This window comes from Lagopus leucura, unplaced genomic scaffold, assembly GCF_019238085.1.
Source record: "Lagopus leucura isolate 7727_CA_CO unplaced genomic scaffold, USGS_WTPT01 136-10_obj-0_obj, whole genome shotgun sequence".
Taxonomy (NCBI): Eukaryota; Metazoa; Chordata; class Aves; order Galliformes; family Phasianidae; genus Lagopus; species Lagopus leucura.
The window spans coordinates 11,269-28,079 of NW_024964074.1; the positions used below are offsets into that span (position 1 = coordinate 11,269).

At 55.8% G+C, this 16,811-nt stretch overlaps 2 protein-coding genes across 5 annotated transcripts; both read left to right on the plus strand.

Moving 5' to 3' along the window:
* Window positions 1-91: 91 nt before the first annotated feature.
* YTHDF2 (YTH N6-methyladenosine RNA binding protein 2) lies at window positions 92-12,889 on the plus strand. 3 transcript variants are annotated; one of them, XM_042891804.1, is made up of 5 exons: window positions 92-156; window positions 360-384; window positions 650-729; window positions 3,888-5,474; window positions 11,844-12,889. In XM_042891804.1, exons 1-5 carry the CDS (start codon window positions 130-132, stop codon window positions 11,865-11,867), a joined length of 1,743 nt encoding a protein of 580 aa, XP_042747738.1. In that variant the 5' UTR covers window positions 92-129; the 3' UTR covers window positions 11,868-12,889. The 3 variants fall into 3 exon arrangements, with proteins under 3 accessions (XP_042747738.1, XP_042747739.1, XP_042747740.1); XM_042891805.1 differs by having other exon boundaries at window positions 12,017-12,889; XM_042891806.1 differs by lacking the exons at window positions 92-156; window positions 360-384 and adding an exon at window positions 2,599-3,518 and having other exon boundaries at window positions 662-729.
* A 1,588-nt stretch (window positions 12,890-14,477) lies between these two features.
* Window positions 14,478-16,691, plus strand: LOC122191527 (peptide methionine sulfoxide reductase MsrA-like). Of its 2 annotated transcripts, XM_042891807.1 has the most exons (6): window positions 14,479-14,844; window positions 14,951-15,019; window positions 15,108-15,227; window positions 15,419-15,523; window positions 16,112-16,218; window positions 16,444-16,691. In XM_042891807.1, exons 1-6 carry the CDS (start codon window positions 14,619-14,621, stop codon window positions 16,600-16,602), a joined length of 786 nt encoding a protein of 261 aa, XP_042747741.1. In that variant the 5' UTR covers window positions 14,479-14,618; the 3' UTR covers window positions 16,603-16,691. The 2 variants fall into 2 exon arrangements, with proteins under 2 accessions (XP_042747742.1, XP_042747741.1); XM_042891808.1 differs by lacking the exon at window positions 15,419-15,523 and having other exon boundaries at window positions 14,478-14,844.
* The last annotated feature ends 120 nt before the right edge of the window (window positions 16,692-16,811 follow it).

Below are 16,811 nucleotides of genomic sequence, written 5' to 3' on the forward strand. Positions count from 1 at the left end.
AGGCAGCCGCCGCGGGCGAGTCGGAGTCCGCCAAGCAGCCGCGCCGCGCCCGCTCCCGGACAAAGCCGCCACTGCCGCCCGCCGCCCCGCCCCGCCCCGCCCCGGCAGCAGCCGCTCCGCCGCGGAGCCATGTCGGCCAGCAGCCTCCTGGAGCAGGTAGGGGCCTCGCCGCCGCCCCCCCGGCCTCCCCTTGGTGGCTCCGGGCCTGGCCCGCTAGGCGAGGCCGCGGCTGAGGCCTAGCTGCGGGGCGCGGACCGGGCCGGGCCGGGCCTTCCTCCCCTTCCTTCCCTTCCCGCCGACTGCGGCCGCCCCTCCCCTCACTCACCGCTCTCCCTTCTCTTTCCATGCCGCCTCCGCAGAGACCCAAAGGCCAAGGCAACAAAGGTGAGACGGGGCCGGGCGGTGCGGATGGGCGCGGGGGGAGCAGAGCCGGGAAAAGGGCCGAGAAAATAACGTTAAAAAACAACAACAAAAAAACCACCTTAAAAGTGCTCACGGGGAGAGTTTGTGTGCGGAGGAGAGCTTGGCTTGGCTTTGCCCGCCGTGTGGTGGCACAGCGCGGTCCCGGGGCCGGCCCGGAGGAGGAGGAGGCGGTCGGTCGTGTTGCTGCTTGTTGAGCGCTTCCTAACGCCGCGCATCTCTTCCTCAGTGCAAAACGGCTCCGTGCATCAGAAGGATGGGCTGAACGACGACGACTTCGAGCCTTACTTGAGCCCTCAGGCCCGGCCGGTGAGTGAGCTGAGCTGCTGGAGCTCTGCCGTGCCCGTTGCTTTCCCCTCTTCGCCCCCTGTTTGTGTCCCCGTGCTTCTCCCAGCAAAAGCTGTGCTCGTGGGTGAGGGCTGGAGCTGTTGGCGACTTCTTGTGTCTTCCTTTTTGGGGCTTCCTACGGTTGAGGTTCAGCCCGCTGTCAGCTGTCTTGAAATTGCTGCTTCTGGTCTTTCAGTTGTGTTGCTTTGGTTTTGTTTCTTTGCTTGTGTGTGGCTCTTTGTGGAGCAGATGCGCTGTGCAGCATTGTGAAATTGTTTCACGAGATGCAGCCGTGCTGTGGAGGCATTTGGAAGATGCTATCTGTGCTCTCCTGTCTCTGCCAAGGAAACAGAAAATGTGTGTCATGGGGTTTTCTCCATTTCTCACCTCCCAGAACACTCTTGTCATCTGGGCTGATGGGACTTTCTTAGAACTTCAGTTAGGAGTTGAGGAGTTTGTGAGCAGCTCCTGAAAGTCAGGTTTCCAGATACTTTTTAGTTGTTGTTTGAGATCAGCTCCATTGCTGACTGCTCTGTCTTGTGAGCAGTAGGAGAGTGACACACAACAGATGGAGTTCAGCTGATTAGATGTTACAAGCATTACAGATAAACATCTGTAGTAAGGCTGAAGCAGTTCATTCTCTTGGCTTCTTTTCCCTTTACTGTTGGGACTGGTTAAAAAAAAAAAAAAGCTGCTTTGTTTCTCCCTTTCTGTATTTTTTAATCACTTTTCCTAGTCAGTGCATCGTTTCAGATACTTGTGATTCATGTTTTGTTGGAACATATGAGCAGGTTTCTGTCTCAGTTAAACGCTCAACAGGTATTTTCCTTGCTTGTGCTCTGTAAGGACCTGTTAGCTGTTGCACAATCTTGGGCATTCCACCTGTCCGTTAAGTAACTCTGCTCTATTTAGCTCCCTAAAACAAGTCACAGGCCTGAATCTGAGTTGCACAGGGAGAGAGGTGTGATTGCTTTCTCCACCCCTGAATAAAGCGAGCTGCTTCCTTTTCCCAGTGGTATTTTACTCCATTTTGGGCCACATCTCAAGATTGAGTTTCTTCTTGTGCACGTGTGTCACAAACTGGTCAGGGTGTCGTGAGAAAGGACAGCAGCTGAGGAGGGGGAGCAGAGCTGTGGGAATGCAGCAGCAGTGAGGGAAAACCTCTGTGTTCACGTTGGGTGAAACGTGAGGGTGACTTTGCCTCCTTTTCTCTCACTGCACTGCGTTGCCCGTCGCTCTCATCCGTCCTTTGATGCCTCAGTGGGCAGCAAACAAAAAGCTGGGCTTCAGTTTGGATGGCGGAGCTGCCGAGCCCACGAGCTGGGCTGTGACAGCAGTGTCACACGTGTGCCTTTCTGGCGAGGGAAAGGGAGCTGAGGCTCTGAATTAAACGCAGCCAACTGTTGCAGAGTAATGCAGGTGCTTTCAGGGCTGCTACCTGAGCTGCCTGCGCTCACACCAGGTGACACCTGGTAAAGTTTCTTGGCTCTTTGCTGGAGAGCTGCAGTTTCAGGTGTGACTCTTAGCTGTCAGCCCTGCAGAATCACATTGCTGTGTGTTCTTAAGGCTCAGGAACACAGAGATTCCTCAGCTCCAGGAGTCAGTAAGCTTAAACCCTCCTTGTCTGAGGTGCAGATGCAGAGGAATAGTGAGTTTGAGGAACCAACTGCACGAGAAGTCTTAATGAAGAGGTTAAAAGGCTTATTTGCATACCGATCAGTCTTTGTGCCAGTGCAGCAGGGCGAGGTGTGCTTGATAGCAAAGCATAGCTGCAGAAATTGGAAACTACAGCTGTACCCTGCTAAGAGTTGATTGTTTTACTTCTGTGCCATCTTCCCTGGGAAAACAAAGGCTGCAGGAACTCTGAGCTTCACGCAGCACAGGAAGTTTTCCAGCGTGTCGTGCAATGAACCAAGCAGCGTTACCAGCCCCAAACCTGTTGCTTTCCTTTGACTCAGTGGATGGTGGAGAGGTAAAAGTGCTGTTTCTGGAGGAGGCCAGAGCCATCTTGGGAGCCTCCATAGGCTTCAGTATGGTGTGAAGTCCTGTGGGAGCTGCGCCTGGCGCACGAAAACGTGATTCAACAAAAAATGGAGCAGAGCTGCTGCGAGCCAGGCTCTTAAATGGGAACCCAAGCTGACTTTTCATCTCATCTGCATCGGGTTGGCATGTAAGCTGCTGTGTAGCACAAGGCTGTCTGCACACGGGTTCACGTTACTGGATGATAATGTCCATTAGTGTGGCTTGAACAGCTCCCCGGGGGGATGTTGGTTTGAATGCTGAATGACAGATGTTTTTCATGTAAGTGAACCTTAGTCATGTCTGAGAGTTTCCTAATTGTAAAATTAAACATTTGTTTTCGTAACCTGAAGGCTATTTGGATGTTAAAAGGGAGACCAAAGCCTGCTTTGCTGTGCTGCAGAGGTCCCTGTGCTGCAAAGGGCTCCCAGTGCAGCACTACTGACTGCTCTCTGTTTTCAGGTATTTTTGAGTGTGTGCTTGCAGCGCTGGAGCAGCTGGCGTTCTGGCATTAAATCCTGTTTTGTTTGCAAGTTCTTGGGTGTTTGGAGCTTTCAAATTGTGGATTGTCAGGATAAAGCTGTAGGAAGTGCAAGGAAGGGGCTTGTGCTAAGAGCAGCGAGGGATGTTTGTGGTTTTGGCAGTGCAGTGCCACTGGACCTTTGCCCTCCGTATTGCCCTTCTCCACCTCCTTCCTCCAAGCCCTTCATCAAACACCCAGCAAAATAAGCTGTGAGACGTGCATTACCCAGGTGAGAAAAGCCTTCTTTTATAGTGAGAGGAAAAGCAGAAGATGATATCCGTGCGTGAGGTAAGGTGCTGTTCTCAGAGCTGAGCAGGAGCTCCTGGGCAGCCCAGTGTGCGCACTGCATGGCGCACTAAAACTGTGCTCTGATCTCAGTGTGAGGAGCGTGCTGAGCCTTTGTGCTTCGTACTGGGGGCAGCGAAGCTGTTGTGGGAGCACCCCTAGCAGCAGAGGTGCTTGGGGCCAGGCCTGTTTGTGGGCTCAGCCACAGGGTGGGAAGGCTAAGGCCTGGGAAGCCAGAGGTGGCCCTTAGTCCTGGTCCCTGCCCGCTTGTTCTCCTCATCCTAACTGTTCAGTGCTCATTTTTCTCTTGCAGAACAATGCATACACTGCAATGTCCGATTCCTACTTACCAAACTACTACAGCCCCTCCATTGGATTCTCCTACTCGCTGGGTGAGGCTGCCTGGTCCACGGGGGGCGATCCCCCCATGCCCTACCTAACCTCTTACGGACAGCTGAGCAACGGGGAGCCTCACTTCCTCCCAGATGCCATGTTTGGGCAGCCAGGGGCCCTTGGCAGCACTCCGTTCCTCGGGCAGCACGGCTTTAACTTCTTTCCAAGCGGGATTGACTTTTCGGCTTGGGGGAATAACAGTTCTCAGGGACAATCCACTCAAAGCTCTGGCTACAGCAGCAATTACGCCTATGCCCCCAGTTCCCTGGGGGGGGCCATGATCGACGGACAGTCCGCTTTTGCCAGCGAGACTCTCAACAAGGCTCCAGGGATGAACACCATTGACCAGGGGATGGCAGCCCTGAAGCTGGGCAGCACGGATGTGGCCAGCAACGTCCCCAAGGTTGTGGGTTCGGCCGTCGGGAGCGGATCCATGACCAGCAACATGGTGGCATCTAACAGCTTGCCTCCGGCCACGATCGCTCCCCCGAAGCCGACGTCCTGGGCTGACATCGCTAGCAAGCCAGCTAAGCAGCAGCCCAAGCTGAAGACCAAGAACGGCATGGCAGGTTCGAGTCTTCCCCCGCCTCCGATCAAACACAACATGGATATAGGAACTTGGGATAACAAAGGGCCGGTGACGAAAGCCCCCTCGCAGACCTTAGTGCAGAACGTGGCCCAGCAGCCCCCCCAGGCCTCCCCCCAGCCCGCGGCTCAGCAGATGAACAGCAGCCCTCCCGCGGCCCAGGCTCCCGGTGGGCAGCAATCCCAGCCTCTGCCCCCTCCGCCGCCCGCCCCGCTGCCCGTCCCGCAGCCGGCAGCTCAGCCCGCGCGTTGGGTCGCACCCCGCAACCGCGGCGGCGGCGGCGCCTTCGGCCAGAACGGCACGGAGGGCAGCGGGGTGGCAACGGCGCAGCCCGGCGCTGGGACGGCTCCTTCGGAACCTCACCCGGTGCTGGAGAAGTTGAGGTCCATCAACAACTACAACCCCAAGGATTTTGATTGGAACCCGAAGCACGGCCGGGTTTTCATCATTAAGAGTTACTCTGAGGACGATATCCACCGTTCCATTAAATACAACATCTGGTGCAGCACAGAGCACGGCAACAAGAGACTGGACGCTGCCTACCGCTCCATGAATGGGAAGGGCCCCGTTTACTTACTGTTCAGCGTCAACGGTAGCGGTCACTTCTGCGGAGTAGCAGAAATGAAATCTGCTGTGGACTACAACACGTGTGCGGGTGTGTGGTCCCAGGACAAGTGGAAGGGACGTTTTGATGTCAGGTGGATTTTTGTGAAGGACGTTCCCAACAGCCAGCTGCGGCACATCCGCCTAGAGAACAACGAGAATAAACCAGTGACCAACTCCAGGGACACTCAGGAGGTGCCTCTGGAAAAGGCTAAGCAGGTGTTGAAAATCATTGCCACCTACAAGCACACCACGTCCATCTTCGATGACTTCTCACACTATGAGAAACGCCAGGAGGAGGAGGAAACTGTTAAAAAGGTAAGGGGGGTGTGTGTGAGGGGGGGAGGTCTGAAGGGCTGGTGGGTGGGTTTGGGGCTGGCTGTGTGCTGCCCAAGCAGGAGCTCCTTTAGGGGTGCAGTGTGTGCTGCCAGAGCTGGGCGCTGTCCTGGCAGACAGAGCTCATAGCAGCTTGCCCTTGGGTTGCTGTAAATCCCAGACGTGTCAGTGTTGTGTTCAGTTCTATGAACTCCTGCAGCTCCTGGTTCAGAGATGCTGGACTTACAGAGCGGTGGGGACTCCGGGCAATGGCTGAGAAACAGAGCTGGGCTCTGGCAAGCTGTCTGATCCACCCCCTACCTCGAGCAGGATCAGTGTGACAGATGTTTCCCACTGCTTGTAAAACCTTCAGGCACAGCAGTTCCTGTCCCTCCCCGGGCAATCTAGCCCCGTGTTTAATTATCCTTCCTGTTAGAAGGCTTTGTCTAATGCCCAACCTCAATCTCCCTTGCAGCAATTTAAGTCTATGACTGCTGGTGCTCCCCTCTGGATGCAGAGCAGGTCATTGTGTTCCTGCTGGCAGTGAGCTGCTCCTGGCTGAGCCCTCAGCTGGGCTGCATCGCATCAGAGCCCCCCGTCCCCCTCTGTCTGTTGTTCTCTGGAGGGCTGAAAATTCTACCCAAACTCAGTGACCGTTCAAACCACCCGACCCCCTCTGCCGTATTTTGGTCAGAACAGTCACTACAAATTAGCATTAGCACAGCTTTCTGGGAGCTGGCCAAGTTTCCTGATCATCTCCTTAGTTTCAGCAGCGGGGAATTTTCCACGCAGCAGTTGAGGAACGGAGTCAGGAGCTGCAGCTGCTCACCTCAGCAGCTCGGTTCTTCATTTTTGTCATGCAGTTTGCATGGAACGTTGCGTGCACAAACATTCCCACCAAAGGCAGTCGTGTGCTGCAGCTGATACTCGAGCATTTGTGGTGTGTGCAGGAAGCCTGTAAGGCAGAATTTGCTGCAAGGTGTGCAGAGGGAAGGTTCTCCTTCTGTTTTACATGTAAACTTGATCTCTGTGTGACCTCACGTGGTTTCACGTGCTCTCCAGCCTGTCCCAAAGTGGTGATTTCTCCTTTATCAGCTGAGGTTTTGAATGCGATCCGAAATCTGCTCTGTGTGGGATGCTGTAGGAAGTGGGATTTGTGGTGTGCTGTGCATCTGACAGTGAGAGAAAGGGGCAGATCCCAGTGAGGGGAGAAGCACTGCAGGATGGAGGGGGAGGGGGATGAAAGCAATGAAAATGGTGAATGGAAATGGGAGAGAAGAAGGGAGAGTGACAGAATGGGGGAGACGTGGGGGAAGGAAGGAGGCAGACGGGTGGCCTTGCTGGAGAGCAAGTGGCCCTAAAGTGGGCAGGATATGAAAGCAGGCAACACAGCAGTTCTGTTCAGATGTACAACATCTTTGCTCATCTCTCCAGTTGCATTTTGAAGGCTCCTCCCCAGAGATGCCCAGCTTCTCTGCAGGGTGCTGAGGGTCAGCAGCAGGCACAGCGTGCCCAAACCTCCTCCTGGTGCAGCATCGGAGTGTGACCCCACGGTGCAGGAGTTTTGAGTAGGAAAGCATTTATTCTCTCAAAGGAAACTTAGTCATCCATCTCTGGAATTCACAGGCAAGGAGGGATTCTTGTAGATAGACAAAGCAAACGCCAGCTTTGCTGTTGACTCAGTGTTACGTGCAGAGGGCCCCTGCCCTGTCACATCCGCCGGGGAGGAAATGAGTTGGGCTTTCTTTCTGCTGCAGTTTGACCTCTCTGGTGGCTCTATGAGGATGGCTGGAGTTTCTCACTGCTGTTTGGTGGCTTCATTGGGAAGCAGCTGAGTGAATGCTGCAGCCTTGGGATGGTGGCGATGCATTCATGTCCTGCATTCCTGTCCCCTGAAGCTGAAATGTCTCAGGGTTTGGCTTGTTTGGAACTCAAGCTGCAGTTGTTTCACTTGGCTCTCAGCTTGCCTGAAGCTTTGTCTGCTTTACAGTTTGGTTCCTGCTCGCTGTCCAGGCAGATGGACGAGCTCTTGTGAAAGTCTGGGAACTCCTGAATGTTCTTTTGTGCTGCTTGCTGTCAGAGTCACTTCTGTAGAATGCCCAGAAACAGTTCCAAGAAATCAGACAAGAAATAGCTTGCTTAGTGCTGTGCTGTTCGCTCTGGCCAGCAGAGGGAGGCTGAATGGTTCAGAGCTGAAAGTGCTGCCGTCCTGCTGCTGTCTGCTCTGCCTGTGCCCACAGGCTCTCCAGTTCTTCCCAGTGCCTTTCTCCACTGAATGCACTTTTATGAGAGGTCTGGGTGTTTTTGCTCAAACTGATGCAGCTGATCGCTGGCTTGATCCCAGCTGAAGGAATGTGAGAGTGCTGGAAGCTGCTGTGTGTGGAGCGTGGCAGCAGTGCCTTCCTTGGGAAGCCTGCTTTATCCTTGTGGGACAAACAGCCCTTGGGAAGCCTGTGTGTTTCTAGGAACGTTGCAGTGAGCTCAGCATGAAGGTCTGGATGGCAGAGGGACGTGCAGCTTGCATGTGCAGGGCAGCAGCTTGCCTCGTCTGGAAGCAGCATCTATAAGCTGTGGAGGATCTCATTTTTTGTCTCACTGCCTCCCCAGGAAGAGCTGGGAAGGATGCTGCTTGGGTGCAGTCGTGTCCTGTCCCATCCCAGGGCTGCAGCACCACGTGGGTCGGCCTCCTCGCTGAGCTCAGACCCTCTGGAAGCAGAGATGGAAAGAGTATTGCTGCCCCTCGTGGGAGCTGGGGTGAGGGTGAGCAGAGTGGTGCAGTGTGAGCCTGCTGGGGACCATCCACAGCCCCTGTAAAGAGGGAATGCTTTCTGAGCCGTTCTGCAGAGCTCTTTCTTTCCTTTTCCATTTGTCCTACAGCCCAGACTGGCACTGCTGTACCCCTCTGCTCGCTGTCCTGGCTGGCACTGCACTCACATTTGATTTTACCATACCCACAGTGTTTCCAAGCAGAGGATAACACACCTTGTTTCTCCCAGTTCAATTCCAGGCCTCCTAAATCTGCCTGTCTGTGCCCTTCTGTTTGTCACAGCTCCGTAACACACAAACCATGCTGCATGTTCCAGCAGCTCATTGCTGCCTTCAGCTTCAGGTTCCCTTTGGCCTCAGCATTGCAGCTCCAAGTTGCAGGATGCCCTGAGCTGCTCTTTCCTACCAAAGCATTGATTGCATTCGTTGTGAACCAGAATTTCCCCCTTTCAAGGGAAAGTCTTTAACAAATACAACAAGACTTTGTTCCTTCTTCAGCCGACTTGAATTGCGAGTGTGGTTGGCGAATTCCCTGGGAACCACATGGAGGTTTTGGTATGCGAGGAGGGAAAGGAGGGAGTGAGGAAGATGTCATCGCTGGTGGCTTTTATTGTGAGTGTTTGGGGTAAGCTGCTGGCACCGAGGTTAAGAGCTGCTGACACAGGCTGTGTTCTGGGTTATTTTATTAGCAGAGGCTTCTCCATAGGGAGTAGCTTGCCTTTGAAGCAGAGCATCCATCAGCCGTGTCATTTAGTGATGCTGGGCTTTCTGCCTGCTGCAGGACGTTGCCTAAAGCTGACCAGGATGCTGAGGAGCTCCAGAGGTGCGGGGATACGAGGCCCTGCTGCGTGTGCAGGGTGTGAGGAGGCTGAGGGCAGGCTGCTGACACAGCCATGGTGCTGCAGTGCCCTTTGTCTGCAAGATGCTGCTTTCTCCTGTCCTTTCCATTTGGAAATGGAGGCAGCATTTCTGGTTCCGTGCCTTTAGAGGCTCTGTATTCAAAGCACAGTGCTGAGCTTTCTTTTCTGTGGTTGACAGCAGGGTCATTTCTTACAATGATACCCGATGTCAGCTTAAACTTAAGGTGAAATCTAAGTCGAACTTTGTCCCAGGGCTCTGGGGAAGGGTCTGCAGCACTTGCTTTGTGTGTGTGAGGAAGGCAGCATCTTCACCTTGGTTTTGGAGGCCTGCTGGGCGCATGCAAACTGCTCCTCGCTCCTCTTCCCCAAGCAGCTCTGTGTGCAGCACGATGGAGTGCTAGGAGCAGATCTCTGCAAGCACACGTTTGTCCATCTCTGAAAGCAGTCCTTCCTTGGAACAACTTGTGTCTCAGGAGCTCCTTGACCCAGAGGACACGTCCTCATCCAGGAGGAGGTGGGGAGCAGTAGGTTTCAGTGCACTCTGTGTCTGCTTTGCTTCTTCCCATCTGCATCACTTCATTTCTCTAACCAAGCAGGCCAAACTCGCTGTGTTTTCTTGCAGGTTCCTCCATTTCTTCACACTTGGCTGCTGTTTTGATTAGCTCGGATGCCTTAGGGCCATCAGTGAGCTTTGCTGGCTTCCTTATGACCACGTCAAACCACCAATTCCAGTGAAGGCCCTCAAGCTCCCCCCTGTGCCCAAGGATTTGCAGTCCTTAGCACTGCACTCGCGTGGTGAGGCAGAGCACAGAGGTGTTCATGCCTTGATTCTGCCTTGAAACAGCCAGGTGGGCTTCTGCCTTTTCCAAAGAGCCAAGGGGAAAAGCAGGAGGATGATCAGCTTCCTGGGAATTGGGTGCTTTGTTTGTGCAATCCAAAGTGATGGTTGAGCAAGAAGAGGCTCATCCTTTGCAATCAGTATTGCGGGCAAGAGGGAGGATGAAGCTTTCTGGCTGCAGCCAGAGCAACATGTTCGATTTTGTCCTCTTTCGTAGGTGAGGCAGGCCGGGGTGGAACTTTCGTCTGTAGCTCTGATGGCTTTTCTCATGCTGGCAGGAGAAAAACCTGGTGTTTGGTTTGTAAATCAGGACTGGGGGCTGTTTGTGGAGCACAATAGAAGTGATGCCCAGTCTGTTGGCTGTGGCTGTGCCTCGAGCTGAGTGTGTTGAGAAGGGAAAGCTCTGCAGGGCGACTCCGAGGCAGTGATGGCTGTGATGCAGGACCAGGGTGGGTCTGAAGCCCATCTTGGGAGCGAGCACATGGCAGTGCTGTGCTGTGCTGTGCTGTGCTGTGCTGGGGAGGCATCTGTTGTGCAGCAGGACTGGGGAAGCAGAGCTAGGGGCTGGGTGTGCTGCTGGGTGAGGGGTTGGGTGGCTGAGCTCAGCCCTGCAGGAGCACTGCTGGCAGCATGCAGCCGTTGTGCTGGGAAGCAGGCTGATCCCAGTGGAGCTGGGAGCCACGTGCTGCCTCCTTCTGCCCTCTGATGGCCTTCTGCTGCCCCACAGGAGCACTGCAGTCAGGTGTGTGTTGAAGGTGAGAGCGCACAGACGTTGCCATCCTGAGCTGCAGAGCCTGTGGTTGGGGCTGGATAACGAGATCTGCCATCAGCCTTCCACACTGTTAGCAGGACAGGGCCGTGGTGCCACCGCAGCCCCAGGGACACGGTGTGTGCAGAGCAGGGCCACCACTGAGTGCTCCTGGCTGCTGCTGCTTCCCTGCAGAGCTCGGTGCCTCCAAGTGCTGTTGCTGCTGCCTCTCTGGGTGCCTTCTGAGCCATTCCCCTGCACTGTGGGGCCGCAGCCCTGTGCCCTTGTTGTCTTTCCATCCGGGGTTTGGCTTCAGCGACTCACGTGGGTCCCTGGCAGCTGGGGAGGTGTGATGTGCAGCTGCCCCTCTGCCCACCCTCAGCCACCTCCTGGGTTCCTGAGCTGCCCACCCAGAGCAGCACACCGTGTCCCTGTCCTCACCCAGACCTTTCAGGCTGCCCAGAGAGGCTGTGATGCCCCGTCCATCCCTGGAGGTGTTCAAGGCCAGGTTGGATGGGGCCCTGGACAGCCTGGGCTGGTGTTAAATGTGGAGGTTGGTGGCCCTGTGTGTGGCAGGGGGTTGGAGCTTTGTGATCCTTGAGGTCCCTTCCAACCCTGGCCATTCTGTGATTCCCTTTGTCATAGTTGGTTTTTTCCTTCTTCTTCCTCCCTGTGCTGCTCAGTTCTTCTCTCCCATTCCTCCCTTTGGCGTGGCGATGCCCTGCTGGCACTTAGCTGGAGGCACAGAGAGGAGGGGGACGCAAGTAGGTGTCTGCATCCCAATGGATGGATCCAAGTTGAAGGAGGGAAGATTTAGGTTGGATGTTAGGGGGAAGTTCTTTACTAGGAGAGTGGTTAGGCCCTGGAACGGGCTGCCCAGGGAGGTTGTGGATGCCCCGTCCTTGGACGTGTTTAAGGCCAGGTTGGACGGGGTCCTGGGCAACCTGATCTGAATGTGGATGTTTGGTGGCCCTGCCAGGCAGGGGGGTTGGAACTACATGATCCTTGGGGTCCCTTCCAACCCGGGTGATTCTGTGATCCCACATCCCTGGAAGGAGTGAGGTGGCACCCATGGGTGAAGGCAGGCAGCTCCTGCCTTCCTCACGCTTCCCTTCCCCACATGGGACACCACTGATGCCTTCTCTCTTTTCCCCCTGCAGGAACGCCAGGGCCGTGTCAAATAAAGGGCCTCTCCTCCCCCAGAGACTGCAGCAGAGATTGCATCTGTCGGAGAAAGGAAAGAAAGAGCAAAAAAATCCCAGAGAGAAATTAGGACTTGGTTGGGTTTTGGTTTATTTTCGGTTTATTTTTGGCTTATTTTTCTTCATTTCAGTGACTTCAAATGGAGGAGGAAAAAAAAAAAAGAAAAAGAAAAAGGACTGTGACAAACTCGAGGAAAAACGAGAGGAAAGCATTGGAATTTCACAAGACATAGGACTGAAAAAAAGGAAAAAAAAAGGAAAAAAATACAGAAAAAAAAAAAAGTCCCTTCTAGGTTATAGAGCATAGCTGAAACCGTTCCCTTTCCTTTTGGCTTTGGTTGTGATTTCGGAGCATACGCTTTGGTTTTTGTCTTTCTACTACGTTTTTTTTTTTTATTTGAAGGCCCATAAGGGGCATTTTTGCCTTTTCCCTCCCCTTCCCCCCCTTTAATTTTTAACCCCACGCCTCCTCCCCTGGGTTTGACATTTGCACTTGGAACACCGAGCCGCTGTGCAAAGCGGAGGAACTTTGTTATCCCCCCCCCTCCCATCTGGCCTGGAAGAGGAGGAGCAGCCCGAGCACAGGGGGGCTTTGGGGCCTGGGATCCAGCAGATGTTGCCCACGAGGTTCTGTCCCAGTGGTTCCTTTTCCTCTGCCCCTTTGGCTGCTCAGAAGCACTCAGAGCCCAAAGCGATGCTCTGCGCTGCGGCGCTGCGTGGCTCGCGGATGAGGTTTGTGTTGATTGGATTGGAAAGGTGGGGATGGTGTTGGAATAAAAAGAAGAAACCAAAAACCTCCCGTTTTTTTTTTGTTTGTTTGTTTACAGGAAAAAGAAAGAAAAAAAAAATCTTTTTTTTTTGGACAAAAAACAAAAATATTGTAAAATGTGTAGTGATGAACTTGTTCCTTCAGTTCTTGTTAAGCCAATGAGGAATTGGGCGTCGCCTTTCTTTTCACCATTAATCACTTCTCAGTAATAAACGTGAGATCCTGTTGAGCATCACTGGTGTTTGCTGCTCCCTTTTTGCCCCCCTGTGCCCTGAGTGCAGGAATGCAGCAGCGTTCAGAGCCCCCTGCAGGGTGAGATGGGCTGAGGTGCAGCACCCATGGGTGCCATCCGTCCCCATTTTGGGGGCTGGGTGCAAGAAGACTGCGCTGGATTCCACTGCGATCGCAGCATCTGTGCATGGTTTGGATTTGGAGAGAAGTGCAGAGGAACACACAGCATTGCTGCCCTGCTTCCAGACCTCAGGGCAGGGGCTGTTCTGGGGCTGGGGTTGTTGTGTGAGGGCTGCTGTGCACTGCTGTGCTGTGCTGTGCTGTGCTGTGCTCTGTGGGGCTGTGCATCACAACCAGGGCTGTGCATCACAACCAGGGCTGTGCATCACAACACAGGGCTGTGCATCACAACACAGGGCTGTGCATCACAACCAGGGCTGTGCATCACAACACAGGGCTGTGCATTGCATCCAGGGCTGTGCATCACAACACAGGGCTGTGCATCACAACACAGGGCTGTGCATCACAACACAGGGCTGTGCATTGCAACGCAGGGCTGTGCATTGCAATGCAGGGCCGCGCACTGCTCTGCTCTGTGAGGTTGTGCATTGCTGCCCACTGCTGTGTGTAGTCGTGCATCGCTGTGCTCTGCTGTGCTGTGTGGGGTTGCGCACTGGTTTGTAGCTGTGCGATGCTCTATGAGCTTCCCCCCACCTGCTTTGGGACTGCAGAGCTTTGTGCTGATTTCTGGGGTTCCCTCTACCTCCTGTCATTCCCCTGTTTCAGTGTGTGCTGCCCCCACCTTGGGAACCAGGGGTCTCAATGGGCCCTGGCTGCACCCCCTTACCTGGGGTGTCGTAGGGCTGCTCCTTCTGGCTGTGGTTTTAGCATCTCCCAGCTTGGGCTGCCCCCACACTTTGACATTTGCTGCGTGCCTTAATGGTGTGACATGAAATCAAGGTCTGCAGCAAACACGAAACGCTGAGGCTGATGGCTGGGGGAGCACGGTGCTGCTGGGGGGGTGCTGGGGGGGTCTGGAAGAGGGGGAGATTTGGGGATGCTGCTTCCTTTGTGGTCTCCCTGGGGGGGGTGATTTGCTGTGAACCTCCTGTCCATGAGGACACCATGCGAGGTGGGGTGGGGATGTGGGGGAGGGGGACAGACCACAATGGTGAGGGTCTGTGGGGATCCGTGGGGAATAGGAGACCCCCAGAGGTAGGGAAATGTGGGAATGGGGGATGATGGGGACGTGACCCGTAGGGATGGGGATACACAGGGATGGGAACCTGCGGGGATGAGGTTGGGGGGGTTAGGAGACCCATGGGGATGCGGGGTCTGTGGGGACAGACCTACAGCAACATGGGGAATGCAGGACACATGGGGACCCATGGGGAACAGGGGCGATGTAGGCGGGGGTCTCAGCAGCACTTCCTTCCCTTGTCCTTCTGTGCTGGGGGCTGGGGGTGGGCTCCAGACCCCAATCCTGCATGGGGTACAGGGCGCTGGGTTGTCCCACGGTGACCCCGGGGCACATTAATGGTTGACAGAGGACCCGGTTTGGGTCCACTGCCCCATGCGATGGATTCTCTGCTGTCTGTAGGGGTTGTGCAACAGCCACCGTGCTGCGTCCATTCCCCTGAACAGGGCACAAAAACCCCACTGTCCCCAAAGGGAAGGAGGGCACGGCAGCCCCATGCGCACAAGACACGCACACTGTCCCCAGCTCCGTCCCCATGTCACACATCAGCCCTTTTTGTAGCCCCGTGTGCTCGCACAGCTCCTGGCTCTGCCTGCAGTGCCCCGTCCCTCCCAGTGCTCCCAGTGCTCCCAGTGCCAGGGCTCAGCCCAGTCCAAAGTCACAGCGGTGGCACAGCTCTGCGATGGCCATGCTGGATCCCCAGGCGCTCCCCAGCCCCAGCGCAGCTCTGGCAGGCAGAGCAGAGCGGCTGCACGTGGAGGGTACCCACAGGGTTCCTTGGGGTTGGGTTGGGGGGTCCCAGATCCCAAATCCCAGGGAGAGGGGATGCGACCCCTCTGGGGAGCCCTGACCCCCATCCCTACGCAGCCACTCACGCCGTCACTGGGAATCCCACACTGCCTCCGTTCCCCCCTGAGATGCAGACGGCGATTTTTGGTGAGTGCTGCCCCCAGCCCCAAATTGGGAACCCCATGACCTCTGTGGGGTCACCCCACTGCCTTCCTCCCCCCTCCCCTCCCCGCAGGCATGGGTTGCTTCTGGGGAGTGGAGCGGCTCTTCTGGGAGATGCCGGGGGTCTTCTCTACCCAGGTGGGATATGCGGGGGGCTTCACCCCCAATCCCACCTATGAGGAAGTGCGCTCAGGTACCGGGGGGTTCTGTCCCCAAAATGTCCCCATTGTGGCTGTCATTTACCTTGGGTGTGCCCCTGTGATTTGGGTGTGGGGTTTGGCTGGGCAGGGGCATTCTGTGGGGTGGGGAGGTTTGTCCCTCTGTCCCCTCGGTCCCCAGAAGGGGGAGGACTTTGAGGTGGAGGGGACTGGAGTGTCCCCACAGGGCAGACGGGGCACGCTGAGGTGGTGCGGGTGGTGTTCAACCCCAACAAGATCAGCTATGAGGAACTGCTGAAGGCTTTCTGGGAGAACCATGACCCCACACAGGGTATGGGAGAGGGATGGGATGGGGTGGGATGGGATGGGTGTGGGAATGGGATTGGGGTGGGATAGGAATGGGAGTGGAATGGGATGGGATTGGGATGGGATGGGATTGGGATGGGATAAAATGGGAATGGGGTGGGGATTGGCGTAGGATGGAAATGGAAATGGGATGTGTTGGGATGAGGATGAGAATGGGGATGGGGTGGCATGGCATGGCATGGGGATGAGGATAGGATGGGTTGGGATGGGATGGGATGGGATGGGATGGGATGGGATGGGGATGAGGATGGGATGGGATGGGATGGGATGGGATGGGATGGGATGGGATGGGATGGGATGGGATGGGGATGAGGATGGGATTTCAGCCCTTGTGCCATTTCTGGAGCCCTGGCCAGGCAGTTCAATACCAACCACCACACCAGCCCCATCTGAGCTCCTTTGCACCCCCATCCCTCAGTGCTCACGTAAACCCATTTTGCAGCCTCCGCCTTCCCCATGCCTCGGTTTCCCCATCTCCACCAGCATAAGCTGAGGCCCCACAGTGCTGTCAGGGTCATTGGTGCCCCATAACCCCCCCGGTGCTGTCCCCCAGGGATGCAGCAGCAGGAGGACGTGGGCACCCAGTACCGCTCCATCATCCTCACACTGAACCCCCAGCAGCAGGCAGCCGCGCTCCGCAGCAGGGATGCTTACCAGCAGGTAGGTGGGATGTGGGGACCCCCCTTGGGGGCACCAGAACCCCCCCTTGGGGACAGCAGGACCTCTCTTGGGGGCATTGGGACACCTCTCCGGGAACACAGGCTGCCATCCCCTGTCTCAGGTGTGGGGCAAAGCCCTGCTATGGCAATGCCACGCTATGGGGCAGTGGGATGGAGAGGTCTGTCCCAGTGTCCCCAACTTGTCCCCACCGTGGGGCTGTGCCAGGAGCTGAGCCAGCAGCACCGAGGGGACATCACCACCACCATCGAGCCAGCAGGTGACTTCTACTACGCCGAGGACCACCACCAGCAGTACCTGCACAAAGTGCCCGGGGGGTACTGCGGCCTGAAGGGCACCGGGGTCCCCTGCCCCGTTGTGCCCTGAATTCACCGTGCATCCCCAGCACGATGTCCCCGTGTCCCCGCAGTGCCACCCAAGCTCCTTGCTGGGAGATTAAAGCTGCATCCCCTCCATCACCCGGTCCTGTGCTGTCCCACGTGTGCCTGGGGGCGAGGGGACAGTGCTGGGGGGTCCGTGTCTGCAGGGCTGGGGGGTGATTGGGGGGGGGGGGTCCATGGCCGTGGGGCTGATGC

What these genes read in the sequence shown, in the direction of transcription:
- YTHDF2 (XM_042891804.1), top strand. Translation starts at nt 130, where the DNA reads ATGTCGGCCAGCAGCCTCCTGGAGCAG. An exon ending in CCAGCAGCCTCCTGGAGCAG is followed by an intron (nt 157 to 359) that starts GTAGGGGCCTCG and finishes CCGCCTCCGCAG; the next exon opens with AGACCCAAAGGCCAAGGCAA. An exon ending in AGGAGGAAACTGTTAAAAAG is followed by an intron (nt 5,475 to 11,843) that starts GTAAGGGGGGTG and finishes TTCCCCCTGCAG; the next exon opens with GAACGCCAGGGCCGTGTCAA.
- LOC122191527 (XM_042891807.1), top strand. Translation starts at nt 14,619, where the DNA reads ATGTCACACATCAGCCCTTTTTGTAGCCCCGTGTGCTCGCACAGCTCC. An exon ending in AGAGCGGCTGCACGTGGAGG is followed by an intron (nt 14,845 to 14,950) that starts GTACCCACAGGG and finishes ATCCCTACGCAG; the next exon opens with CCACTCACGCCGTCACTGGG. An exon ending in CTATGAGGAAGTGCGCTCAG is followed by an intron (nt 15,228 to 15,418) that starts GTACCGGGGGGT and finishes GTGTCCCCACAG; the next exon opens with GGCAGACGGGGCACGCTGAG.